We start from the raw sequence: 26,185 nt of genomic DNA, 5'->3' as shown, positions 1-26,185 counted from the left end.
TCCATTCCCATTCCCACCTCTTTACTTCGCATCCCCTCTTCCAACATTCCCATATCTTTTCTGTTCCTCACAATACCCCGAGTTCCTTCGTCAACTCTCGTCTCAAAGCTTCATCTCTGACCCTCCGGAACCCCTCCGTCTCGACCCGAGGTCCAACTTTAACCCATAAAACGATCCTCAATTGAAACTCCTACCCATTTCTCCAATACTTTCTTTCTCCTCTCTTCACCAGCAAACATCTAATATTCCGCGTCACAATCTTACATCATGGCAACCAACGGTGCAGTTCAGCAGGAGAAGATCAATACAGACATCATAACCCTCACTCGTTTCCTCACAGAAGAACAGTCAAAACACAAGGAAGCCACTGGAGATTTTACGTGCGTCTCCGGCTTCTCCCAGACCCCAAATAAAAGACGACTGACAAGTTCCTAGACTACTCTGCCATGCCCTGCAATTTTCCTTCAAATCGATAGCCTACTACATCCGACGAGCAACTCTCATCAACCTCACAGGCCTCGCAGGCTCCAGCAATACCACAGGCGATGACCAGAAGAAACTCGATGTCATTGGCAATGATCTGTTCATAGCAGCCATGCGCTCGTCCGGAAAGTGCGCCGTTCTCGTTTCCGAAGAAGAGGAGGAGGCCATATACTTCCCAGAACACGAAGGAGCTCGGTATGCAGTGGCATGTGATCCTATCGATGGCTCCTCCAACTTGGACGCTGGAGTCTCAGTTGGCACGATTTTTGGAATCCATAAGCTGCCAGAGGGATCGAAGGGTACAAAGGAAGATCTACTGAAGCCAGGAACGGAATTGGTCGCTGCGGGGTTCACTATGTACGGTGCTTCGGCCCAATTGGTCATTACCATGAAGGGCAGCACTGTCAATGGCTTCACGATGGATAACGCGCTCGGAGAATTCATTCTTACCCACCCGGATATGAGAATGCCAAAATCGAGAGCCATCTACTCAGTCAACGAGGGTAACTCCTTGTACTGGGAGGAGCCAACCAAGGCATACTTCAACTCCTTGAAGTACCCCACTCAGGAAGGAGGAAAGCCGTACTCTGCGAGATACATCGGTAGTATGGTTGCTGACGCATACCGGACTTTGCTTTATGGTGGTATCTTTGCCTACCCTGCGGATAAGAAAAGTCCCAAAGGAAAGCTGAGAATTCTCTATGAGTGTGCTCCTATGGCGATGGTATTCGAGAATGGTGAGTCGACCTCTTTTATTAATATTCATGAAATTGTTTCTAACCTTTAGCAGCTGGTGGACAGGCTTTGGACAGCAAGATGAACAGACTGATGGAAGTTGTACCCGCGCATATCCACGACAGATCGGGCATTTTCATGGGTAGTTATGATGAGATGGAGAAGGTCAAATCCTTCCACAAGTGAGCTTTGTTTTGGGAATGTTTAGGCTGGATTGGATTTGATCTTGTTGGGCAGCAATTTGTTTCACAGATTGTAATGCATCATGAGGAGTACTCGGAGAATGATAATCGTGAGATGATATGAGATAGCAAATTGAAGTCCAGTCCAAACGCTTTCGTAGTTGCGCTCCATCCCATATTTCCCTCCATATTTTCTACCTAAGCGAGTAATTATTTATCCAACAGCCGAGGCTAAGTTGCTTCCTGGGAAAGCGTACATTTGCCATAGAAATTCACAGTAATCCCACACGCCTCTTTCTACCTTGGCCAAGGTAAGAGGTCCGAAATGACCCAAGACTGAGTAAGTGCAGTTCCAACCTCTTGCTGTCCTTTCCCTGACGGCTTCTCAGCTTTGGCCCCCCACCAAATCGTTCTGGAGCATGTAACCCCAACCAAGATCAGCTTTATCCATGCAAACAGCCATCTATGTCCTCAACAATTACATTCACCAACCGCTTCCCAATTTGTACCTTCTCTGTCTAATCACTCTGCCAACAGGCCAGCCACCAAGCTTCACCACCTTTCATGCCCTCTCCACCATTTTCCTCATAAAAGCAGCTGTGTCTTTCAACCTAGACTTTTGTTCTCAATCATCACTCTAGCAGTTACAAGCGCCCGTCGCGTATATCACCCAGTCCCAACTTTCATCTCCAACTAGTTACCTGCAACCATATTATATGCTGCCTCTGGAGGGTCGTTGCGAGGCCTCAAAAGAGACTTTGAGAGGTAATAATGCGCAATACTACAAATATTGACAGAGAGAGTATTTTTTTGAGATTCTTAGAAGCAGCAGAGAGCAAGGTTCGCGGAAAATTATACCGATGTAGTTGGAATTGGAAGAAGAAAAAACATCTCCCAATCTTAAGCGAGGCAAAGGTCGAAAACAGCTTCGGCACAAATGTTATTGTGCACAGTTCTCAAATTGCCAAATGACTCAACTTGCATCATAGGTTTTGAAGACTAGTGTGCTATTCAATAAACCTTGAAAAAAAAAAGCACCACAATCCGTTGCTCTTCAGCCAGCCAGAACCTAGAATAAACAGATACCTTTCATGAGCCACTCATTGGCTTATAGTAAATCGTGACAACTGACTTCATAATACGTAGAGAGATATCTGCTTTCGGAATTTATATGGTATCCGTTCTGGACCTTGTCTATTCCTATTCTGGGGCTAGGTTTCATTCTTTTGAACCTTCTTCACTGCAGTGCTCTCCCATTGTAAGGGGCAGCATCAGAATGAAACACATTTTCCAGCTCCTGTGTCTGTGATGCCCTAAGCTATTGGAAGACAGGAACACCAATTTATATATATATCGTGAGCCTGTCGGGCTCCAGTTTGTTGTAGCAGCTTTTCAGGTGGGTTTATCGAGACGATTAGATGAAAGACCACAGTAGATATCTATTGGAGTCTTCCATAGCTCATGATTGAGGTACACACTTGTGTTATAAAATGTCAAATTCATCCACCTAGGAGAATGTTGCTTAATTGCTAGCGGATCTTTCCCCTCCTCGATTCCGCTATATTCAAGGCAGCTTGCGGATAATGGGCTTGAGGCAGTCGGTACATTACTCGGAATCACGCTAGCAAAGAACTCAAGACAGACAGGACTTAGTTCATGATATTCAATTTATGCATTCCGCACTCATATAATCATTACCCATTCGTATTCATCGTAAGAAAGGCGAGAGAAACGGCAACCAGAAACCAGAAACCACTGACCCAAACCCAACAACCCAAGATACAATAGAAGGAACAAGAGAGCCATGATCAAAGGACTGGTGACCCACCATGACTCGAACTCCATCCTGCCGAAGCAGAAACATGTCCCCTGGCGAATATAGACACAACACTAAAAATCGAGTTCAACACTGGCTATAGCCAAACATCGTCGTTCACAGGCTTCCTTTGTTTCTCTCCCGCAAAGTCCAGCTTCATATCGATTTTCGGTGGAGGTGTCAAAGCAGCGGCAGTTTTCTTGGGACTTTGCCTCACCGGACTCTTGGGCTCAACTGAAGGACCGTTTCGTACGTCTCGGGTATCCCAACCATCGTCAACAGCTGCTGCAACCCAGCATCTCAAGCCGGCATGTACGCCACCGTAGAACTTCTCCTTACATAAGCGAAGTGTACCTCCCAAGCACTTCTCCCAACCCGACACCAGCATCTGTTCGCGGAGGGTATTCCGTTCTTCCTTTGTGGGTAGACATGACATAATACCGTTGATAAGATCAAGATGTGAGGCGAGATAGTTTGTAGCATCCCACTCAACTCCTCCCACGTATGGAGCTGCCGGCACGGGTGGAAGTTCCTGAGGGAAGTGTCTGGCCATGAAAATGTGGTGTGGGTTTGAGCTATCGAAACTGCTATTAGACATTAAAGAGGCGATGGCTGCGTTACTTGTCTCGTACATAGTCTCGCTGTCGTGGTGTCTTGCACCTGGAAGCGCGACGACATTCAGGTTGTGAAGGAAGATCCAGAAAACTTCTTTGGTTACATTGACTACTTCCTTACACCAGACTCGGTATGGCCGAGGACGTCGCATATCAAGGACGAAGCCGACAGGTCGCTGTGACTCGCTCGGTTCCGGATCCCTGAGATACGAGAGAAGTATCTTGGCTCGGTGAGCTCGTTCGGAGATCGGCGCGGATTTGAGATATGTGAATAGAAGAGAAGTGACAATGTTACGAGTGGTGAACTCGCTCGGTCCTTTCTTCTCTTCGTCAAATATCATGTGTAGAAGTGCGGGGAATAAGGTGTGCTGGATCTTGTCGAGATGATGAAGAGCAAGAGCAGTCGTTGAAAGTGCCTTCAAGCAAAGCAGGACTTCGTGAAGCAAAGCGTCCTCGTGCTCCTCTCTATTTTACATTAGTATGTTCAAATATTCAAAGTGTCTGAATAACTTACCTCCACTCCACTTCCATAGTTCTGTGCAACAAGCCAACAATTTCCTCCATTCCTCCTTGACCAATAAAATCATCTGTCCAAGCGACGGTCTCGTTGCGGAGAAGCAGCCTTAACTTATGCAACCGGCCAACTTCAACCAACTCAGGCTTCTGAACCTTCCTCAAGTAGGAGACAAAATCATCTGGCAGTTGTCCCTTGGCTTTGGCGATGATCGATTGAGCAGCTGCAACACCAGTTGCGGCCAATGATTTTCCTGCTCCATTTCCACTTTCGGTCGACTTGGTGCGTGTGTGCTTTCCGAATGTCCCTTCGGGTTTCTTCTTAGTTGGCGATTGCGGCTCCTTGCTGCTTCCTCTCGACAAGGTAAACGTCCGACTTCTGGGCCTCTTAGCTTTGACTTCAGGAACAGCCTGGGTACCGCTGGTAGCATCAGCACTTGAGTCGCTACCATTCGTTCCAGGTCTTCCATTCTTTGCAGCAGCTATTTCCGCCCAGTCTTGTCTAACGAAATCCTTCTTCATTGACATAGCAAGATTTCTCATTTTCCCACGCTGATGTTCTGGGATATTTCTTCTGTCCAACATGGCCTCGAACTCCCGATCAACATCTTTGTCCTGAAGAACTTGCTCTGGTTGAGCATCTACCTTCTGTGTCTTTCCTCCAAAGGCTGATACAGCGACCATTACTCGTTGGCCTTTGGTCGGAGCTGCCTTGTCCGAGCTCTCAGATCTAGCAGAGGATCCTGTTGTTTTCCTGTCAAAGCTTGGCCGTTTACCCCCAGAGACTCGACGCATCAGCTCGGCACTCTTCCTGGATCCATTGCTAACTTTCCGGGTAATATCCTGTACGCTGAAGCTGCTAGGCAAGTATGGCATCTTGGGTCGTTCGAGAGTCTCATCGCGTTTGGTCAGAGTAGGTTGTTGTCCAGGCCCCTGAAAAAAGTTGCGCTGCTTTCCTGGAGAGTAATTCTCCGGGGTGTATCGGTCTATCTCGTCCTCAAGAAATTTCCCTCCTAGTGGTTGCTTCGCGAAATGTTCGGTGGAGAACTGAGCATATATTGGCGGGGGTCGGGTTGCTTCTGAAGGCGACGACGAGATCGGTGTTTGGTTTTCTTTGTCTTTCTGTGCGCGAGCTTCGGCTTCGGCCTCTTTGTGTAGACTTCTCGACGACTTTGGGCGCGAGAGGAGGGTTGCGAGATTGGTTGATGATTTCGTCTTCTTCGGCTTGCTGGATTTGGATTCCTTTGGTTTTGTAACCTTGTCGGAATCTCTGCCAGCCAAAGACTTTAGTGAGATGGAACTCAAAGTTTTCTTGTGTAGCGACTTGAACCCCTCCTCAGTCGTATTTGGGCGCTTCCCCTCCCTCGATTTCTTTGGCGAGACTGGAGGTTGAGGTTGTTGATTCTGATGGATTTCTCCCAGGGCTCGAGAATGGGGATGGTCCGGTGGAAGAAACGGCATTGCTTCGTACACTGGAGTGGCGACGAACTCGTTGGATGGTGCGTTAGAAGAGAGTACAGCTCCGGCTGAGGGGTTTCTCCTGTGAATGAAAGGTAGACCGGCGAGTACAGATGATTTGGGGCGCGTGTGGTGGTAAGAATCCGGCTGAGGATAATGCGAAGCCATGATGAGCAACACTTCGTATAATAATGCCAGTTGCTGCTCCAGATTATATTGCAGTGATGCAAATAATGGGCATCGTGTCGACAATGGTATGTGGAGGATGAGGTTGAAGATCGAGCTCCCCCACGATGTTGTTGATCATAGACTGGTTGCCCGGGGCAACGCCCATGAATTTACCCAGCTCCACCCGCCACGCTTGAAAAGCACTAGCCCTTCTGCACATCAGTGGATCGTGATCGTGATTTCTAGGTCAATTGAAGCCTGTTATCATCTCCGTGGTGTATATCAGACATCAACTAAGGACCAAAGCCCTGTTTCTCCAGTGCCTGCTATCCTAACCACTCGATAAACTGATTGGAATGGGAAGCTGGGCGGTCCACGAGAGAATTCAAGATTGCTGATCAGCCCAGGAAGAATTGAAGGTACGAAAATTAGTCGCCTGTGGATGACAATCTTACATGCTAGCATAAGCCGACACGACAAAGCCAGGAAGCTACGTGAATAGCGTACTGGAGTTCGCGATTCTAGTCTACATTCTTTAAAACCCGCATACCAACCTTTCCTTTCTTGTTTGCTTCAGAAAGTCCCATCTAGGCAACTCCTGCCTAATCATTGAGCATGTCCGGTTACAAGTGAACGTTAACATCCTGGTATCGCCTGAGTTAACGATCAAAGCAATCCAACACTTCATCAGATGTGTTTTTCATATCATATTATCATGTTCCGACGAGCTCCTTTTCTTGGCAAGCTTTGAGAGCTATTAGCGTCGTCAGTGCTGTGAGAGTGATGGAAGGGCTCTAAATGCTTCGTCGAAAGCTTGAGATACAAGTGACATAGATCTGACCTCACCAGTATGGAAGCAATTTTTGTTCACGAATTTCGAGTCAATAAGAGCTGCCTGCAAGAATACCTGCATTCCAGAACCCCAAATGTCATTCCAAATGCTCCATCAACTCCGTCTAAATTTCTAATTATCTAATGCCTCTAGTCAATCCAAGACATGCTGCATGCTCCTCTATGCTGATGCGGACCAAAATTGGCCTTCCTACCAACTGAACAGTCCCTTCTGTCTATCAAACCCACCTCTCAACTGGCTTTCTGGCTTGATCAACTTTCCTTGCAGGACTGTAAATTTAATAATGCCCTCACAATCCTCCGGCTTGACTCTCGCAATCCACATACACTGTGCAGCACCCTCTTGCACTTCATCGGGGGTTCCCTTTGAAGGTGGCGGGCATACTTCGCCAGCCAGCTTTCCTCTCTCAACCTTGTCGAGTCCAAAAGCATTTGCCTTCCGATAGACCATAACATTTGCGGAGTACTTATGCCCTCCAACATGCGAAATAAAGTATATGCCTACTCCCCCAGGTCTCTCGTCATCTAGGTCTCTGTATAAACCACAAATTCTCAGATGTCGTTCCATTTCTTTTCTCAACAGTGGCGCCGATTGTCCGCATCTAGCATCTCGAGTCTTTTGTGAACACAGGAGTATGAGTGCGCGGTGTGGAGAAGGTCGAGAAGTGAGTTGTTCCGCCGTAGGAAGAGCGTCTGGTATTGAGGCGGGTATGGAAACTGGCCCAAGAGGCGTCATATTTGTTGGTGCTTTATTGATGTATTCGGAGATCAGAGTGTTAACGGATTTGGGAGTGACATTTTCTACCACAATAAAGGCGGGGAGAAGCAGGACTGTCGTAGGTTCATCATAATCTGAGGAATGGGTCGGAGTGGGTATATTCGAGGCTGATAGCATGAGTCTCTGCACAGGCAATTAGCATATGGGTACTGGTAGACATTTCGCAACATTTACTCACGCCATTACTGATTTTCACATCTGCTTTCTTCTCAATCGCTTCCATGAGACTTCCTTTTTCATCTGCGACATCTCGAACCCAATCCGTCTTTCCAGTAGCAACCAAGACATGTGTACTCCATCCCTTCACCTGACCATAAAGCTGGTCATCCTCCTCAATTTTGAAGCCCTTGGGATATTTGACGACACAGGAATTGCAATCATGGTCACAATCGTCTCCGTCCACTTTTGGGTCAACCTTTGGGAAAAGCTCGGTGCAAGGCGGTATTCCGGCTGGCGTGGCTGTACCCGATATTGTCTGTCGTGCAGTATTTAGGAATGATTTGAAAGTGGCCGCCATAGTTCTCTTGCGCTGCTGCGGTGCTGGAACTCTGGGGGACTGTTGGGTATTTTTGTATGTCGAAGCCGACATGGTGGGGCCGGGCGCAGACACCAACTCCAGGTACCTGCCCTCGCTACCTAAGGTATGTATTTACTCCGTACGTGGGGTCTTCCGTCTTCCGAGCGCCGTATTGTGCTAATCAGATCCGCGATTTGTAATCAAATTGTTGCTGACAAACGTGCAACTCCAGACAACAGTCTTCTGTTGATGGGGAGACGAGCGGACACGATGTCTTTATCCTGACACCTCGACTTCATTTCTTGTTTGATAAAGTTCTATTAGGGATGACGCGGCTCCTTCGTAGAAATAGTAATCTGCATCCAACGAGGCATGGCATCTGGCTTTTAACGCCCTCATGTTCCATTTTATCTCCGGAACACTAAAATTTCCCGTCGGGTCCGAGAGGATGCAGTGAAATTGTCTTCATTGGCCACAGGAAGATGGCTCCTGGTTTGATCTTCTTCACCGGTTCTCCGTCAGCTCGTACCCTCAGCTGGGATCAAGATGCTCTTCTGAATACCTTCATCGAACCTATTGCCCAGTTTATAGGGCTCGCATCCGACTCTGTATCCGCTGTATCAAGTCATCCACAATGGAGATCTCTGCCATTAAACCGTCAACACTTGAACACAGGCCTGACACCGCCTGACAACTTCGATCAATACCAGCTCTTTACAGGGTACTCAGAAACTCAGGAAGCCGAAGACACTTCCTTCTTCACCACTTCACAAGTTGAGTTGGAGTTCTCCCAAGCTCAAATATTAGGCGATTCTTTCCCTTCGACTCAGGCGTCCGTCTCACAAGTCCTGTCTCAGTTCTACGAGGAATCTTACGCCCGCCATGAAGATGTGCCTTCTTCTCAAATAGCCCCTACATCAGAAGGACCATCCTCTTTTACGAGTGATGAATTTTCATCGAACTCTGCTTCGTTCGATTCTCAGTACCAAGCACCTGGGTCTAAAAAGGAAGTGCCCATAGCTGGTCACTTGACAGACCTCAAGAACATTCCTAAAGCAGCATATCTTAGCTCTATTCAACCACAGACAATGACGGTAAATCTCATTGTTGGCATCATCTCCTTGCCACAGCCCCGGGCAGTCAGGACACGTCGAGGAGCAGATGTCTCATTGGTCGAAATACTCGTTGGCGACGAGACAAAATCCGGATTTGGGGTCAATTTCTGGTTGTCGTCTTCTCAGCCCACAGGAGGAGATATGAGGACGGTGCTAGAGTGTCTGCGGCCGCAAGATGTGGTACTAATACGCAATGTCGCTCTGAATAGCTTTCGTGGGAAGGTATATGGACAGAGTTTGAGGAAGGAAATGACCAAGGTTCACCTTCTTTACAGAAATCGAATCGACAAGACTGATGTTGGTGGAATTTATAGGGCAGGTGAACTAGTACCTAAGGAAGGCATGCAACCTCAAGTGGACAAGACGCGACGAGTTCGAGAATGGGTTTTGAAATTCGTCGGTGCAGGTACAATTAAAACTCGTGGGAAGAGAAGAGCGTCTGAAGTGCTCAGCGAAACTTTGCCACCTGATACACAATGAATCTTTAATGAGAATACTTGCTTACATTGTCTCTTGAGCCTTGAAGTTCACCCATTCTCATACTTCTCAGCCTTCTCCGAGGCTTTAGAACTTTTCCGAAAAGAATCACGGATTCTTGTATGATCGCTTGCCAGGCAACGTTGCTCAGAGAAGAGAAAGCTTGTCTCAGATTTGACAAGTAATATTTCTCCTTCTATAGGTCCTGTTCGACCTCTACCCTGATTTTATCACAATATTTATGCCTCTTGAGTGTGCTAACCCGAGCGTATGGAGCCGATCCATACTTCTTCACACCTCGCGAAAGAGAATACTCAAAATGACACGCAGCTCTTTTGTTGATATGAGGCTCGCTTTGTGGCCATTTTTTAAAACCAGCCTCTTATAAGAATTACGGAAATCACCACCCTGGAATGAAGATACTCTGGTAAGAAGGCAATGTAGTAAGACCTCAGTGTGCTCTTTAGTATGCATGCTCTGGGATCGTATCTGGTGGGTCTGTCCCTCCGTATTTGCCACAAGGCATATCCAGCATTGCAGACTTGCATCAAACTTGGGGTCACAATCTATAGGAGAAGACGAACTCTGAATGATATGATCCAACAATAGTTTATTGGAGGTGGTATGTATCTGGAATATCCAATTGGCCCTGAATATCCAACGATCGTAACTGCAACTCAAACTGCCACTACTCCCCCATTGGCAATATAGCGCCTTTCCGCCGCTTGCCTGTCAGCGTCGACTCTCCGCATTCTCACACCTTTATGTCTGCCACAGCAGCCCAGTGCAAGTGGTAAAGGCACAACAACCAGGGCAAGGACTGTCTGGAAGATTAGGGTATTGTACATGTTTCCCGGAGGTCTGTTGGTATGATCATCTGCGGTGCCATCATTTGCTCCCGAAGCCCGCAGTGCATCCGACACAATGATAAAAATTCCTCCTAAGAGCTGACCACCGGTCCAGCAAATTGTGCTAGTGACTTCAGGTGCCACAGGATGTGTGATCTCAATCAAATACTCAAGGACAATGGGAACGAGACTGAAAGACGAAGCACCAAGAACAGACAAGATGACATATGGAGCGACAATGGTTCTCGTCTGAGGTGCCCAAGTGAATGCTAGATAACAGAGGGCAATGATGGGTACACAGACTTTGATAGCAATCAGGTACGACTTTGTACGGTCAATGATCGGTGAGGTGATGGCGGATGTTACCAAACCCACCACAATCAAGAGGGCACCTCCAATACCTGCCTCGTCCTCGGTAAAGGAGTAGGGCTGAAGGATTTGGTTGATGAGTGACGAAATGCTGTTGAAAAGTCCTACATAAAAGGCGTATGGTATCGCGATCATGTAGAATTCTGGACATGTGAGCAAGAAGCGTAGGGATGGTCGAAGCTGGTGCTTTGGCTGCATTCCCGAGTGAGAGCTAGGTGTAGGAGGCTTTGCTGCGATGAAGAATGAAGGAATAGTTGCAACAGAGGCCTAGAAAATGTCAGCATCGGTAGCGTAAGTGTCAACTCTGGACTCACAATGATAGAGACATATAGCACCAGATTCGGAATATCAGAAGCCTTGCTGACCCAGGCTGGGCCAATAAGTTGGGCCAAAGCTCCACCCAAGGGATTTGCCAAACTCATGACGGCGGTAGCTGCTACTCTTCCTCGATTTGTGAACCACAGGTCTGAGTATCGAGATGGAGCCGAAAGTACGAAAGGTTGTGCCAATCCAATCAAGATCTGTCCAAACATAAGACCACCAAAATTTCCATGCTTCCTTGCCTTTGTAGCCCCGTATCTTATCCAATTTCCCACTAGGAGTAGAACTGAGGCGATTATGATGGCCGTTTTCGGGCCTCCACGGTGAAGAGTGAAGACAACGACTGGAGATGCTACAACGAACGAAAATAGAAACGCCGTACTGATCCAGTTGATGCTCGAGGATGTTACGTGGTAGAATTCGGCAGCGGTCGTAGAGTTGGCGGAGAAGGTAAGCCACTGTTGTGCATTAGCAAGGCTGTCTATTGCGAGGCTGGCTGAATACTATAGGTTCCACTTACGTCCCACGACACAATTATATTCAAGAGTACCAGTTGCACCAACCCAAACCAGCGTCTTTTGTACACCTTGAACTCAGTCTCACTACTTGTTATTATCACCTCATCTTCTGCCGAGTTTTCTACGACAACGCGCCGAGCTGAGACTCCTTCATCATCGGATCCGAGTAATTCATCGTTGCTGCGGATTTCATGCAAGGCTTCGACTTCCCCAACTCCTCCAGGCCCATCCCCACTGCCATTGGTAACGTTTGTTTCTGTCGTTTTGAGGTCCCCTTTCCTATCCGCGCTCTGCCCATTTCCATTCGAGTGCGTCGCGCTACCTTTGCTTTTTAGTCCACGCATTCTCAACGGCCTCATAATTGTCCAACCCGGAATCGTCTCCCCTTCAGCAGAAGAGCGTTTCTGGTTGATAGCAACGCCAGCTTTGTCTGCCTCCGGCGCAGAGGAGGTGGGTTCTTGTACTTCTGGTTTCTCTGTCGCGCTGACATTGGCTCCTGGTCCTGGAGGCGACCCCATGGCGTCTCACCCCAGATTACAGGTGCTCCACAAAATACGCTTGAAGGATCCGAGCTTACGGTTCAACCCTGGTATATGGATCTTCTTTACGGTGGATTCGCTGGGTGGCATTCATAAAAATATGCTGTCAAGAAAATACTGGCTACACGCAGAAATATATGTTCGTGCAGGTCGGAGAGGGGAAAGAGCTCAAGAGACTGGAAGATAAGGTCTCGTGGTGGTCGCCGGGTCAATTGCTTGAATTGGCAAGGCCGATATCAAGGTAATCCAAATCCAGACACCGCCGGTCCGCAACAATATCCAAGTGTGATATCGTGCAGGTTGGTTATCCTGTGAGAGACCGAGGTAGCTGTCACCTCTCTGAATAAATGCAAGTCTTATTTCGAACGTGTGTTCATTATGGAGAGCTAAGATTGAACGGCAACTGTACTGTTTTCGGTCCTGGACTGCACACGGGGTGATAATGGCAAAATCAGAAACTGGAGCGTCAACCCAGAATACCAGTTCGAGTGTCCACACTTGTGAAAGTACTGTCGACGACGAGCTTGGTCAATATGCACATCACAGAAAGCGCTTGACCAAGGTACCGTCTATAAGCTCTCCCCTACTGTACATGCAGAACCGCTCAAAAAGTGGTGTCGCCCATCATACAAAAACACGATTTGTACAAATCCTGCCTGCTATAACCTCCCCCCTATCATCTAAGTCGTCTGAGCATTTCGATGTGCTTTATATATGAGGATGCCCAGGACTCTACTTGAGAGCAGCCCAAAGCTTTGGTGCGGCACACGCGGTTGCACAGTGGGCGAGATGGAAGACTGTGCAATGTCAATCTCGACGTTCAATTGGGGCGAAATCTTGACCTACATTCTTCTACGCAATCCTCGTCGGGGTGCTTCTTGTCAGAACTGTGCTCTTGGGCACCAGTAACCCGCTCAACACACTCATCGAAGTGGTGCTTTGCCGGAGAGCAAGCCTTGGACTCCTTGCATTCTGCTCATCATTAGCTCAGCTCCCTGAAATCGTTCGCCCGAAGAATAATAAAATGTCCGGATCTATAACCCCGTCTCCAAGGAAGGTTCAATGCAAAAGCCTCCGCCACAGTATTATTGAGGTGTCGAGAAGGTATTCTCCTTCTGCCGTAGCTGGCAATCTGCTCATTCCCATGTCCCAAGCCATCGCCAAGAATGTGCTAGGAGTAGTCGATATCTAGTCTGATATTGCTGGCTGACGGAACAGCTTCGTGCGGACGGCGTGGAGTCCTTGGTAGGGCGTTGTTGACTCGAGCACAGGTCCGAGAGGCCCATTCTCAAAGAACATTGCACGCTGCCGTGCTTCCATATGTGGACCATATCGCCCAACTGTCCAGAAAAGAATATGGGAACTCACCCTCCTCGAGCTTCTCTTTTGGGTCCACCATGTCTTCTTCTTCCTCCTCCTCCTCCTCCTCCTCTTCTTCCTCGGCGGCTTCTTCTTCGGGCTCATCCTTTGACTCTTCACTGTCTTCGGAGGCATCCTGTGTTGAAATCAAGTTAGCAGCTGTTCCATGGATTCCGCTCATGCCATGACCTCCAATTGCCCATAAAACACGTAACAGAACATCCTCAATGCTCTGGCGATTCTGCCTGCAAGTCTCCCATGGCACTTGTAATGTCTAGCACTCCATCTGTGACACAGGTACTGCGCAAACATTCCTTGTAGGTATCCGCAGCACAGTTCCAACCTCTTGTGCCAACAACGAGAAAGAAGGAACGTACCTTCGAATCCTCCTCTTCTTCCTGCTCCTTCTGGGCCTCCGCCTCGGCCGAGCCCCATGGTAGCGCCGCCTCCAGCATGTCGCTGAAGCTATCAAAGAATCCCATCTTGGCTATTATCGCAATTGGACGACTGATGGCTCAATGGGGCGAATTGGTGATGCGTGTTGCGTTCGATTCGATCAAGGTGGAGCGGAAAGATCTCTCACGAACCGAACGATCTGAGCTTTTGGAATTGAGACGTATTGATTGGCCGAGCCACATTTTGAGCTAGAGGACATCCACGTGACGGACTGGATCTCCTGAAGTTTCCGGAAACTTTCATACCCCCAATGTCTGCGTTGCGCAAAGATTTTGTCATGATCAATTGGATTTTATTTTCATTTATTCTTGTTGGCATTACTTATTGCTGTTTTTATGCACAATTTTACACGCAAGGTATCTCGTAGGGAGGGTTTCTGAAGTCACTCGGGCATCGCTCATGTGAGCATTAAGTCCAAGAACGCGGCAAGCCCTTCGTCAGATCGAAATCCCCTTGCTATACAGAACAATATATGTCATCTTTGCCATAACTCGGCTCTCAAACTCCATACGTAAGATCGTCATGGAGTAATTCTCTCCTGGTTGAAACGAAACGCCATGATCCGCTGCAAGAATTCTTCCCGCTCTATGCAGTCCCATTGAATGCGTGAATGTATTTACAACCTTCTCTGGCCTATCCTATCGCTCCGCGTTTTGCCTCAGTCTCTGGTCCAAATCAATACCAACTGCTTGAGCCTGGGCTTCTTCGTAATCTGGTGGGGGTTCGTCTGGTGCTGGTGCTCCGGACGGTTCCGGCTTTGGTGCCGAGCTTGTGATAGGACTTCTCACACCATCCACACCACTGTCCCTTACCGGACGTGTTGGGATCGGGCTTAAGATAGTAGGTCCATCGTCCTCCACCACTTCCCTGGCTGCCTCATACGCCGGTAGTTGCTCCAAATGAACATTGGCTAGGTCGATATTGCCAGCGGCGTCTCTTTGTGATGTTTCCCGAGCAACAGTGTATGCCTGGTACAAACGTTCTTTAATTTGCTCGAAGATTGTATGGAAGTCGAAAGCTCCGCCCTCTCGAAATGTAAAGCGTAGTTCGATTGCAGAGTGCGTTGGTGGGATGTTGCCGCCGGCAACTGGCTTACACAAGGCAATCCAGTAGTTCGCGCCGAAGAAGGGCGCTCTCACATAAGTGTCTTGGAGGTTGAGGATAGGGGAAGAGAAAGATTGGAGTTCGGAAGTAGGAGCTGATGGAAGGTAGACTATCTGTTATTCAAGGTCAACATGGCTTCAGAAGCTCGGAAAATATTGCCATACCCGCTGATTTGTGAGGTATACAATCCCTGTATCACTCTTCACTGAGAAAGGCTGTGCTCCAGGAAACTCATTCGGGGTGGAGAGCTGTAAGCTTGTTCGCGGTGGTGATGTATAGAGAACTCGTTCGTTTGGTAATTTGACAAAGCCAGCCTCGTTGGGCGATGTCATAACCCAGCTACCACGGGCGTGCTTTAGCACATTGTCTTGAGCTAGCCGTAAGGCATAGGCATGTTGCTCCTGATGAAATTGATACATCGCCGTAAAATAGAAACCATGTAGAGAAGTAACGAAGAGAGAAGTAAAGTGCGAAAATGCGCTTGATAGAAGCGAAAGACTTACTTGATTGACATCTTGACACTTGCTAATTACCTATTCTTCCCCGCGGCAGATGCGATGCGACCAGATATGCAGAGTGGGGTCGAGATCGAGCCGTGAGAGGAGGGAGCTTTCTTGTTCGGTTCGGCGGGAGGTTTATGCTGCAAGTGTGTGAACAGCAGCTGCCTAATACTACCACTCGATATCCTACAGATGTGAACGGGGTTTGGAAGTGCAGATATGGCGTCGGGAAAGCTTCGCGCTTCGATGCTTCTGATGGCGTGGATGGCTGGATAAAGATGGTGGGGCGGGGATTTGAAGCTGTGAGAGGCTGCGGATGGAAATGTTCTGGGATCCGCTGCACAAGCGTCTGGTCTTCTTGCCGTCAAAACAATGTGGAATGCTGGGCGTCCAGATTTTGGTTGCAGTGCGAGAAGATGGGTAGTTGAAACTTGAATGGCAGATATGGGTATTAAAGCTTTCGGCCTGGCCCGTCGAGCGTCATATTCGTCATCTGGCCACTGCCAAGAGAATCAGATTCCTTCCCACCAGTCATGGGATTTTACCGATCTGGAATGGCTTTCTCTGTAATGACAAAGTTATTAAAGATTGGATGAAGTCACAAGAACTCCCTCCTCAGGACGCACATCTACAGTGAGCTTTTTATAGTTTCGAGTAGATTTCATTAGAATGAGTCTCAACCTGCAGTGCTAACATGATTGTGACTGGCGCTCACAAAGTCTGAAGAAGCCTACTAGCTATTGGTGTTCATGAAGTCCCCGCACACCAGAGGTCCCCTGTTTGGATCTTCACAATAGCTACAGGCTGGAGCACATAGCCTGCAAACTTATTGATATCGTTCCAAGGATAACCTTGCGTGAGAACATTTCAAGATTCCTCAAGCATCCTGTTCCGCCTGGGCGCCGGGAACATGCATGCAAGACTTTACACCAGCTATGATATCCATGGCATGGTGTGCGAGTCAGAATTCGCAACTCCTCCATGTTCGAAGAATTGGTCCACGTCAATGAAAAGAGGTTTGGGTTTTCAGATAATGCTCAGAAGAGGCTTCTGAACGGAAACACAATTTCAATATGATTGGTTTAAGAATTCCTTGGCAAATAATACCTAGTACCTCTCTTCCAAGCCATATCTAGATATGAAGACGAAGGAAAATACGATGGCCGCTTTGATGAGGTGGTTGAGTGCAAAAGCAGCGGAGCCCCTTTCTAGCCGAGGTCATTGCCCTCCTCTCACATCGCTTTCAACATTGTTTGCTTTCTCATTCATTTGCCTACCTCCCACTTTCTGATGCAGAGTCTTAAAAGAATTACTAGGTGCAAATTCATTCAGCCACCAGTTCAATCTTTGCCTTCAGCCCAAAAGCTCTCAGTCTACGAGCCTCATCTCAATTCGCAGTTCCGACTGATGGCTACGTCAAGACCAACCAAAGAACAGCTCCAAACTTTACAAAAGTACACAGCTTGCGACGTTGCCGATGCGCTTCTCAAGTTGAAAGTACCTAATGCCGGCTTTTTAGCAGATCTGAAGCTTGTTGCTCCTGTTGCTGGTTCCTCAAGGTCCGAAATCACAATCGCACCAGCTTCCACAGTTCTGTTTGCTCCAAAGGCAGGGCCCGCGCCAAACTATCCTGCAACAAATATTCCAGCCGGAAAACATTATGTTGACCTCACCCAACCTGAGACTATTGTGGTCATGAAGCAACCTGAAGGACAGAAATGTGCTGTTCTTGGGGGCATCATGGCGCTACGCATGAAAGTATTGAATGCCACGGGTGTGGTAATAAGTGGTCGGGCTAGAGACATTGTAGAGTTAGAGTCCACTGGTCTTCCTGTGAGTTTGTCGACTTCCCTCTCTATCTTTCCTTTTCCTCCTACCGAATCATCTTAAAGTATGAGAAATCGAAGCGCTAAAATTACCAGATATGGGCCAAAGCGCTCTCAGTCGTTGGGGCAGGAGCAGAATCCAAGCCTCATGCCGTTCAAGTGCCCCTGGATATTGAAGGCACTGTCATCAAACCAGGAGATCTTGTCTTCAGTGACTCCACGAACGGCGTTGTTGTGATCCCTCATGAGCATGTTGAGCAAGTCATATCACTCTTGCCTGACCTTGTTGTGGCGGATGACAGAGTGAAACAAGATGTGGCCAAAGGCATGAAAGTGCAGGAAGCTTTCGTTAAGCATAGAGGATAGGCTATCTCTACAGATAATACCTTTCATTGCCAAACCATTGCCACAAGGATGATGACAACTTGCCCTCAGAAACAAGGGCCCTCGTCTGTTAGACTTACTGTAGGTCTCAAATAACGTTCATTAATTATGCTCAAATAATTTTGTATTATTCAGCCATCTACTCAGCTGCTCCATGGTTAAGAAAAACCCTGTAAGAGTAATCCAGTCCATGGACAATTCCAAGTGCTAGATGTTAAAAAGGGTCTTGGGAGGTAAGCGAGCACGACCGTCTTCTTTTAATTTTCGATGGCTTGAATACCTACACTCTCTCACTCTTCAAGGCCGGTTTCAAACTTCCTGGATAGTAAGGCGAAAATGGAACCCAAAGCATTGTACACCAATCTTGATCATTTTGTTAGCACATAATTGTACACACACCCTTCCTAGTGTGGGGAATGCAAGGATGCTTCAAGGCATGGTGGGTATGCAGCAAGCTCACCAAGACGAACCAATAAAGTGCGCAACATATCGCCTCCAGCTTTCTTCTGTCAATTTTATGCCATCTTTCATTACTGACATAGATTTGAGTCATAGATTTGAGTCCAACCTCCAGATCTAACCTCGATTGCAAGGAGCTCCAAAATCCGTCTCGTTATCCCCGACGCCGATACCTGACCCCTCGATCTGGGTATTCTCACGCTAAGATAACAAGCAGATAAGCACTTGAAAAGACGGATGAGGCTTGGGAGTTTTCCAAACTTGGAAACAAAGTCTTTGAAGATCACGCAAGATCTGACCATGCCGTAAATTTGGAGACTTTCGAACATCTTGCCATTCTCATTCAAAAGAACCTCCACAGGACATGGGATAGTCCTCAGCCTCCTCTGGAACTAGGAATATACCACGAAACAACAGCAGCAACCTTCAATATGCCCCTCACCGTGCTGAGCGACGAGAATGTGAAGGAAGTATTGAACAATCTGACCAAGGAGAATGTCGAGACTCTACAGATTGCTATGCGAAATGCAATACATGAATATGCCACCGGTACAACCAACTCTGGAGCTTGTGCAGACAACCAACCAAAGCGAACAGTCATTGAATCAGCCAGTACTGGGACCACGACCCTGTTTATGCCATCCATAAGCTCGTCTGCACTGGCAGTCAAAGGTAAGACCCAGAATCTTATCCTTATGATCTAGGCACTGACCTCTTTGCAGTTGTCACTCTTGCTTCGCCATCATCGAACCCTGCGGCAGCGAACACTGGGAACGCAGATGCGACTCTATATGGCGCTATTTCGCTCATGGACAGCAACGGCAAGCCGTTTGGTTTTCTGAACGCCGAAGAGCTCACTGCATTCCGGACTGCACTGGCGTCCTCTCTCCTGATGCTACGCCGCACCAAAGTCAAGACCATAACAGTATTCGGAACGGGAAAACAAGCATACTGGCATGTGAGACTTGCCCTTCTACTGCGCGGTTCAACAATCAAGAATGTTCACTTCATTAATCGAGATTTCAACGAGCGAGCAACAAGGATTATGAGGTCTTTCGTAACATATGACATGGCTACAAAGCGGACCGAGGGCTGGGTGGACACACAATTTGATTTGGCTTCATTGAAGTACATCGAGATAGACAGGATCCTGAAGCAGCGGCTTCGAGCTTCTGACATGATCTTCTGTACGACGCCCTCGACCGAACCGCTTTTCGACCACACTATCTTGACGAATACGGAAGGGAGAATGAGACCTCGACTCATCATAGCCGTCGGAAGCTACAAGCCGCATATGATTGAAGTCCCAACTGAAGTCGTAAATCAAGCCATCAAAGTGCATGGAGCTGGTCACCACTTCCACAAGCGAGCCGAAGAAGGCGGCGTCATCGTCGTGGACAGTCTTGAATGCCTCAAAGAAGCGGGCGAGTTAGTACAAGCGGGAGTGAGATCAGACCGGACTGTAGAACTAGGAGAGCTCGTCATGTTGGATCAGATGCATCCGCATGACGACGATTTACCCATTGAGGATAGTCCACCAAGCTCTTTCGGTGATCTTTCGATATCACCGGATGGAGTCAAAAGCATGTCCAAGATATTTGGCGATTCAAGCATCGAGAGTCCTAGGTCATCTTCCAGAAGCCCATCTAGGAAGTCATCGTTCAGTCTGAATCGCAAGTCATCTTTCTCGCTTCGACCATCAAGAAGCACTAGCGTCTCGTCGCAGAGCGGTAGAAGAAGAAAGGAGCAGACTGAGAAGGAAGACCAGATGAGCAGATGGTTGAGCAGCGGCAATGTTATTTACAAGAGTGTTGGTATGGGCCTAATGGACCTGGTCGTCGGAGGAGAAGTCGTCAAGTTAGCTATGGCAAAGGACATCGGAACGACTGTGCAAAATTTCTAAAGATGAGTAGACATACTTGACATGAACTCTATACAGCATGGCGTACCCGTATCCCGAGAGGCAGCAAAATTTTTGGGTGGTCAGACGAAATCGGAAGCGGAAATGTTATTGGATTACGATCATCGCCACGTATGATGGGTTACGAGATGTATGGAATGATCGCGAGAAAGTCGGATCAGATTTCGATTGAATGCCAACATCTAGGCAGTAGCGGTCACCTCTTTGGGAACATGAGATGTTGTATACCGCATTAACCCTCGCGAAATACCTATATCAGCAACGCTGTTAAGGAAGTTCGTCAAGGGGTAATATTAATGCAGATACATCGTGGGGGCAAGCACGAGCATTTACAAGACAATGAATTGGTATAAAAATATGATTTGGTAACTCCCCGTTTCCTTCTCATCCAAAATCTGAGCGAGGTTTCATGTCGACTGAACTGAACGCCTAGCTCCAAGCAACAGGCTGATGAGCCTCCCGGTTTTCAAATCCAAATAGCCTTCCTGCCAATAATCTCAGGGTATCCGTTCTCAACACGCTCGATCTTGCAATGTACAAATGCAGCCCTTGCGAATGTTCACTCTGCCATGTTATCTCGTAGCCATCGTAGCCACGTCTCCACTGAAAACCAGCATTCCGTGGTTTCCCTTGACGATCTCTCCCGGCTGCTCCTGGGTAGATGATCCTGGGTACCCTTCCTTGCCTGTGGTTCCGACTTTCAGATCCCTGATCTTGCCGCAAGCAACGTCGTAGAGCACACCGTGCACAGTCAAGCCGCGATCCCTGATCGCTTCTTCGACAAACCAACTGCTCATCAAATTTCCAACTCCCATCTCGACATTCAACTCTGCAAGCCTGACGGCCTTCTTTCCGTCATCACGGAGGGCCTTGAGTTCCACCTCGTTGTTCTTGCGCAGCATTCTTAGTGGTGTGATCCATGCATCGATAACTCCGCCGACTCTACCATCTCCAAGTGCAGCTCCAGCTCCACCACAACATGTATGGCCGCAGAGAACGATGTGTTGGACTTTAAGATGTACGACGGCATACTCTATCACAGCCATAGAGTTGATATCCGTGGGTGAAATAATGTTGGCAATGTTGCGGTGTACGAAGACATCACCGGGTTGTAATCCCAGAAGTGTTGTTTCCGGTACACGGGAATCTGAGCAGCCAAGCCATACTGTGAAATGGCGAATGTATCAGCCAAGGGTTTCCAAATTTGCACAGCAAGAACTTGTAAAGAAATGTGTCAAGATCTGACCGCAAAAGATTCATCGGGTCATAGAGTTAAAGAGGAACATACAGATGGTGGGACTTTGTCCTCTTGCCAGCTTCTCGAAGAACGCGGGGTTCTGGTGACCTTTGTAGTTGGCCCATGCTTCGTTGGACTTGAGCGCGTATTCGAAGGTATTTCTTTCTAATTCGAGCGGCAAATCATCAGTTTCATCTTGATTTCAAATTTTGTTCTGCTGCAGTCTCTCCTCCGGGTAACAAGAAGAACATGCATAATAAGGCTTGCGCGAAGGAGAGTAGGAAGTGTAGCAAGTCGGCGGTGAGAGCTTGTTCTTACGGTTGGAGCCCATTGCAATTAAATTGATAGGATGAAACAACAACGGCAGTAGATGCAAAATGTCTTGGTGAAGAAGAATAGAAGTCAGTTCCTCGTCGAAGCTGCGAATATTCTAAATTGGGAGGACGTGACGATGGTTGGCGAATTGGAAATGGCGCGAGTTGTGATTTGTGTGAATGGTAGTTAGTTTCGCGGGAGCTAGACCTGTCAAACTGATAAGCGTCTTATCGCGGGGCGACCAGGGTAGGTTATGGCGGCAGGCGTAGTACAATCTTTCCGAAATACAGAGGAGTGCGCAGATGATGATGGGGTCGTGGAGAAGAAGTGGAGAGCAACGGAATGTTTTTGGATATCGTACGATGATGGCCAGATGGGGGAGGAGGCCGAATATATGAAGGTTGAGGAGGTCCGAAGTACCCCTGTCGGCTGTTGGGAGACATCAAACGAGTCCCGGTGGCCCTACGTCTCACGGGTCCGTCCGAGAGTCGCCCAAGTACAGGCTACGAAGTCATGTTGGGGGTGTAATGGGGGAAGAGAAGGGCGCTTGGCCAGGTTAAGGTACTCGTAGTTGCCGGTGGGTTTATTCGTGGCGCTGGCAAATGTGACCTCAACCTTGAGCGTGGGATTTTCAAGGGTCATGACTAGGCAGATTGAAATGGACCCGAGACATCCTTCCAGAACCCTTCGGACCGCCTTCTCACCACTCAGCGAGCAGTGTGGCGGTTGGCGACACCCATCGTGCATCAAAATACCTCATCGCATCTGCTGGAGGAGAATTTTTTGCACCCCGTCGGCCCTTCCCTCAGCTCATCTCAGCGGAAGTTTGGAGAAAGATAGTTGAGAACTGAGTGTAACCAAATAAAAAGTAGTTCAGCCAAGCGGGACCAACAACAACTCAATCTTGCAGTTATTGACCTAGTGGGTCCCTGTTGTCGATCAAGGCCGGCAAGTAGGGCACCGCTGCTATTGCCAAGGACACCAAAGGATTTAAGCACGCCTTGGAGTATGAAGTATGAAACGAGTTTGAGAATGTTGCTATCTTCGGGCTTCCCCAGAAGCTTTTAATACAGTAAATATTGACTTTGGATGAATAGAACTGTTGCGATAGAGGTTGAGCAGCCGCCCCTGCCCCTTCAAGTAGTGTTATCCGAGGATATTCATGAAGGAGGGGGTCATGAGATGTGATTAACGAAACGTGGAGACGTGAAAATAAGTATTCATAAGCAGACAGGAATTCACTTGGACGAGTAGATTGAAAGAATTCAAGATATTCGAAGAAAAGCCCCAAAGTATGGTATCATCAGCCGGATTTTTGATTGCGCCTAGCTACAAATCCTTCCAGAGCCATAATATCATAAAAACGCCGAAGACATACGCATCAAGAAGGCAGTTAGATTTTGATAGCACTCTCAAGGGCCTTGCGCTTCTTCTCGGTGCGAGCAACAGCCTTAGCACCCATAATACCACCGCCCCAGTGTCTCTTGGCCTCCTCGTACTTCTCAGAGTAACCCTCCTTAATGGCTTGAACCAGCTTGGAGAGCTCAGACTTGTCCTCGGAGCGAACCTCAGTCAAAGCGAGAACAGCAGCGGTCTTCTTGTGAACGACCGTTCCGAGTCTGGCCTTGCCCTTAATAATGGCGTATGGGACACCCATCTTGCGGCAGAGTGCTGGGAGGAAGATAACCAACTCGATAGGGTCGACATCGTTGGGGATAAGGACGAGGGAGGCCTTCTTGTTCTCGATCAGGCCGACAACGTGGTTAAGACCGTACTTGGCAGCGTATGGCTTCTTGCTGACATCCTCCTTCTTCTTTCCCTCCTTGATAGCAGTGGCTTCCTTCACAAGTCTCTCCTTCTTCTCGGTTTTGCTCTCTGGTCGGTACTTGTTGAGGAGCTTGAAGGCTTGAGCGGCGGTGTTCTTATCGAGGACGTTTTGGAATTGTGCGATCGCAGGTGGAACCTTCAGGCGAAGGTTGAGGATCTTCTTTTGGCGTTGGAGGCGGACATACTCGGGCCACTTCACCATGCGTGACAGGTTTCTACGTGGCTGGATGTCTTGACCGATACCGAAGTTTCGGGTGCGCTTCTCGATGAGGGGGTTCTAAGCATGTTAGTATTGACCCAAAGGAGACAGAGAGAGGGAGATAAAGATGCGCATACCTTTGGGGCCTTCTTCGATCCTGAACCAGCCTTAGACTGGGGGAACGGGGCTGGAGCAGCCTTCTTTCCTGCTTTAGGAGGCTATCATTGAGAAAAGAAGTCATCAGCGAATATGTTCACTAATAATCTTCTTTGAACTCTAAAGAGACTACACTGGCATTTCTGCACAGATGAAGCTCAAGCCAAATCATCATCAATACCCTCGGGTGGTTGATGGAATGTACATCTCGACGTGCGATTGCTCGTAGAGGTACGAGAGTGGCGGCGAGTCGAGTTATTTCATGAAGGGTGTATCAATAGCTTACCATCTTGATCGAATCGCTGTGGTGGAGGTGCGATTTGTCGGAGTGGTTGTCGATGGGATCAGAGTAAGAGTTTGAAAATTCGCAAATCCAATGTGGGAGTGTGGAACGCTAAAAATCTTGGCAATTAACCTTAGTGTGCTAATCACGTGTCTATCCTGTTTGTGCTGTTTGCTCGAGTTTGGTTACATATTGGCGGTGCATTTCGACCCCACCACAACACTGGAATTTCTGCGTTTCGAGCGCTCACAGTCTTCCAAGATGGCGCCTTCTCTTTGTGCCATTTGCAAGACTGCGAGAGCTCTAATAATACGACCAAAAAATGCTCAAAAGCTCTGTAAGCCATGTTTCATTGCCATATTCGAAGAAGAAATCCACCACACCATCACAACCACGAAGCTTTTCACCCCAGGAGACCGAATAGCAATAGGTGCATCAGGTGGGAAGGACTCAACTGTACTTGCTTCAGTGCTCAAGACACTCAACGAGCGCTACAGCTATGGCTTGGATCTGGTGCTGCTTAGCATCGATGAAGGAATCAAAGGCTACCGAGATGACTCCCTCGTAACCGTCAAGAGAAATGCAATTCAGTACGACATGGAATTGAAGATAGTAGGATATGACGAACTATATGGATGGACAATGGATCAAGTTGTGGAGACCATCGGCAAGAAAGGAAACTGCACATACTGCGGAGTGTTTCGAAGGCAGGCCTTGGATAGAGGAGCGAAAATGCTGGGGATCAAGCATGTGGTGACTGGACATAACGCCGATGATGTGGCTGAGACTATTCTGATGAATCTGCTAAGAGGAGACCTGCCACGACTTGCGCGAAGCACGAGCATAGTGACGGGCGACGAAATGAGTGAAGTCAGAAGGAGCAAGCCTCTGAAATACGCATACGAGAAAGAAATTGTGCTATACGCACACCACAAGAAGCTCGATTACTTCAGCACCGAGTGCATATATAGCCCAGAAGCTTTTAGAGGCAGCGCAAGGACGCTGATCAAGAGTTTGGAGCGAGTGCGACCAAGCGCTATTCTGGATGTGGTCCGCAGTGGTGAGGATATGGCTAAACTGGTACCAGAAGAAGTCACAGGAATCAGCCAATGCAAGAGCCAGAAGGTTTCGTTGTCAAGTGCTGATGGCGAGGAAGATGGCGCTGGCGGCTGTGGGAATTTGAATGGTAGAACGAGTGGAGGAGAGATGGCCGACATGGAGAAGAAGTTACAACAGGATGAAGAAGCATCAACCCGAGAGATTGACATCGCTTCCTTGGCCTCCACCGGCCCAAGTGGCCAGCGTCATGATAGAATGGATGGGGAGAAGGAGAAACGAAGTAGTGCCAAACAAGGACTCGGCAAGAAGCTTACTCGGCAAGTGTTGGGCACATGCAAGAACTGTGGTTACATGTCAAGTCAAGATATTTGCAAGGCGTGCATGTTGCTGGAGGGGCTGAACAAGAACCGGCCGAAAATGGAGATCGAGATCGATGTTGAAGACGAAGAGAGTTCTACTCTGAGACGGAAAATGGAGGGCATAGCTCTCGCAGCTGGTTAGATGGCCATATTCATGCGGGGAAATGAACCTTTCTGAACCCAACACTTCCAGCGAGTGACTCCAAAATATGTGTGCATGTGTGAATGTTTCTAGTGTCTTGTCATCTCCCAACAGGGCTCTGTGCTTACGGCACGACTAATAGGAACGAACACAATTGATCTTGGTATAACGTCTACAGAAATCAACATCCTACCGTGAGATATCGCCGTACTCATTACCACGGGTGTCTTCGGATTTAAGCTGGAGTTACCGTATTGCATTTAGCGAGTGGAGAGCTTCACAGTGGATAAGCGGGG

General features: G+C 48.1%; 12 protein-coding genes across 12 annotated transcripts; 5 read left to right on the top strand and 7 right to left on the bottom strand.

Moving 5' to 3' along the window:
• On the top strand, nucleotides 1-1,558 carry FBP1 (Fructose-1,6-bisphosphatase). The gene is made up of 3 exons (XM_058502854.1): nucleotides 1-380; nucleotides 436-1,220; nucleotides 1,274-1,558. The coding sequence occupies exons 1-3, from the start codon at nucleotides 268-270 to the stop codon at nucleotides 1,402-1,404; spliced, it is 1,029 nt and encodes a 342-aa protein (XP_058361785.1). The 5' UTR covers nucleotides 1-267; the 3' UTR covers nucleotides 1,405-1,558.
• Nucleotides 1,559-3,313: 1,755 nt separating this feature from the next.
• On the bottom strand, nucleotides 3,314-5,969 carry ONS95_009273 (uncharacterized protein; the record flags this gene model as incomplete). Its single annotated transcript, XM_058502853.1, has 2 exons — nucleotides 3,314-4,295; nucleotides 4,345-5,969. 2 exons carry the CDS (start codon nucleotides 5,967-5,969, stop codon nucleotides 3,314-3,316), a joined length of 2,607 nt encoding a protein of 868 aa, XP_058361784.1.
• A 1,042-nt stretch (nucleotides 5,970-7,011) lies between these two features.
• Nucleotides 7,012-8,188, bottom strand: ONS95_009272 (uncharacterized protein; the record flags this gene model as incomplete). Its single annotated transcript, XM_058502852.1, has 2 exons — nucleotides 7,012-7,722; nucleotides 7,778-8,188. 2 exons carry the CDS (start codon nucleotides 8,186-8,188, stop codon nucleotides 7,012-7,014), a joined length of 1,122 nt encoding a protein of 373 aa, XP_058361783.1.
• Nucleotides 8,189-8,598: 410 nt separating this feature from the next.
• ONS95_009271 (uncharacterized protein) lies at nucleotides 8,599-9,711 on the top strand (the record flags this gene model as incomplete). Its single annotated transcript, XM_058502851.1, has 1 exon — nucleotides 8,599-9,711. The coding sequence occupies one exon, from the start codon at nucleotides 8,599-8,601 to the stop codon at nucleotides 9,709-9,711; it is 1,113 nt and encodes a 370-aa protein (XP_058361782.1).
• A 674-nt stretch (nucleotides 9,712-10,385) lies between these two features.
• Nucleotides 10,386-12,282, bottom strand: ONS95_009270 (uncharacterized protein; the record flags this gene model as incomplete). The annotated part of the gene is made up of 3 exons (XM_058502850.1): nucleotides 10,386-11,192; nucleotides 11,240-11,704; nucleotides 11,767-12,282. 3 exons carry the CDS (start codon nucleotides 12,280-12,282, stop codon nucleotides 10,386-10,388), a joined length of 1,788 nt encoding a protein of 595 aa, XP_058361781.1.
• A 753-nt stretch (nucleotides 12,283-13,035) lies between these two features.
• On the bottom strand, nucleotides 13,036-14,144 carry QCR6 (ubiquinol--cytochrome-c reductase subunit 6; the record flags this gene model as incomplete). The annotated part of the gene is made up of 4 exons (XM_058502849.1): nucleotides 13,036-13,100; nucleotides 13,150-13,275; nucleotides 13,672-13,798; nucleotides 14,040-14,144. The coding sequence occupies 4 exons, from the start codon at nucleotides 14,142-14,144 to the stop codon at nucleotides 13,036-13,038; spliced, it is 423 nt and encodes a 140-aa protein (XP_058361780.1).
• A 612-nt stretch (nucleotides 14,145-14,756) lies between these two features.
• On the bottom strand, nucleotides 14,757-15,736 carry ONS95_009268 (uncharacterized protein; the record flags this gene model as incomplete). Its single annotated transcript, XM_058502848.1, has 3 exons — nucleotides 14,757-15,335; nucleotides 15,387-15,561; nucleotides 15,726-15,736. The coding sequence occupies 3 exons, from the start codon at nucleotides 15,734-15,736 to the stop codon at nucleotides 14,757-14,759; spliced, it is 765 nt and encodes a 254-aa protein (XP_058361779.1).
• Nucleotides 15,737-16,846: 1,110 nt separating this feature from the next.
• On the top strand, nucleotides 16,847-18,109 carry ONS95_009267 (uncharacterized protein). The gene is made up of 2 exons (XM_058502847.1): nucleotides 16,847-17,555; nucleotides 17,645-18,109. The coding sequence occupies exons 1-2, from the start codon at nucleotides 17,013-17,015 to the stop codon at nucleotides 17,912-17,914; spliced, it is 813 nt and encodes a 270-aa protein (XP_058361778.1). The 5' UTR covers nucleotides 16,847-17,012; the 3' UTR covers nucleotides 17,915-18,109.
• An 83-nt stretch (nucleotides 18,110-18,192) lies between these two features.
• On the top strand, nucleotides 18,193-20,859 carry ONS95_009266 (uncharacterized protein). The gene is made up of 4 exons (XM_058502846.1): nucleotides 18,193-18,409; nucleotides 18,488-19,063; nucleotides 19,114-20,677; nucleotides 20,746-20,859. The coding sequence occupies exons 2-3, from the start codon at nucleotides 18,823-18,825 to the stop codon at nucleotides 20,292-20,294; spliced, it is 1,422 nt and encodes a 473-aa protein (XP_058361777.1). The 5' UTR covers nucleotides 18,193-18,409; nucleotides 18,488-18,822; the 3' UTR covers nucleotides 20,295-20,677; nucleotides 20,746-20,859.
• Nucleotides 20,860-20,884: 25 nt separating this feature from the next.
• On the bottom strand, nucleotides 20,885-21,880 carry ONS95_009265 (uncharacterized protein; the record flags this gene model as incomplete). The annotated part of the gene is made up of 3 exons (XM_058502845.1): nucleotides 20,885-21,477; nucleotides 21,601-21,714; nucleotides 21,868-21,880. The coding sequence occupies 3 exons, from the start codon at nucleotides 21,878-21,880 to the stop codon at nucleotides 20,885-20,887; spliced, it is 720 nt and encodes a 239-aa protein (XP_058361776.1).
• Nucleotides 21,881-23,257: 1,377 nt separating this feature from the next.
• Nucleotides 23,258-24,335, bottom strand: RPL8B (60S ribosomal protein L8B; the record flags this gene model as incomplete). The annotated part of the gene is made up of 3 exons (XM_058502844.1): nucleotides 23,258-23,968; nucleotides 24,028-24,108; nucleotides 24,333-24,335. 3 exons carry the CDS (start codon nucleotides 24,333-24,335, stop codon nucleotides 23,258-23,260), a joined length of 795 nt encoding a protein of 264 aa, XP_058361775.1.
• Nucleotides 24,336-24,590: 255 nt separating this feature from the next.
• NCS6 (nucleotidyltransferase) lies at nucleotides 24,591-25,889 on the top strand (the record flags this gene model as incomplete). Its single annotated transcript, XM_058502843.1, has 1 exon — nucleotides 24,591-25,889. The coding sequence occupies one exon, from the start codon at nucleotides 24,591-24,593 to the stop codon at nucleotides 25,887-25,889; it is 1,299 nt and encodes a 432-aa protein (XP_058361774.1).
• Between the last annotated feature and the right edge of the window lie 296 nt (nucleotides 25,890-26,185).

Source organism: Cadophora gregata (genome assembly GCF_030347475.1).
Source record: "Cadophora gregata isolate MNR1 chromosome Unknown scaffold_3, whole genome shotgun sequence".
Lineage (NCBI taxonomy): Eukaryota > Fungi > Ascomycota > Leotiomycetes > Helotiales > Ploettnerulaceae > Cadophora > Cadophora gregata.
The sequence above is the reverse complement of the archived record's forward strand: the minus strand, read 5'-3'. Positions and strand labels throughout refer to the sequence as shown.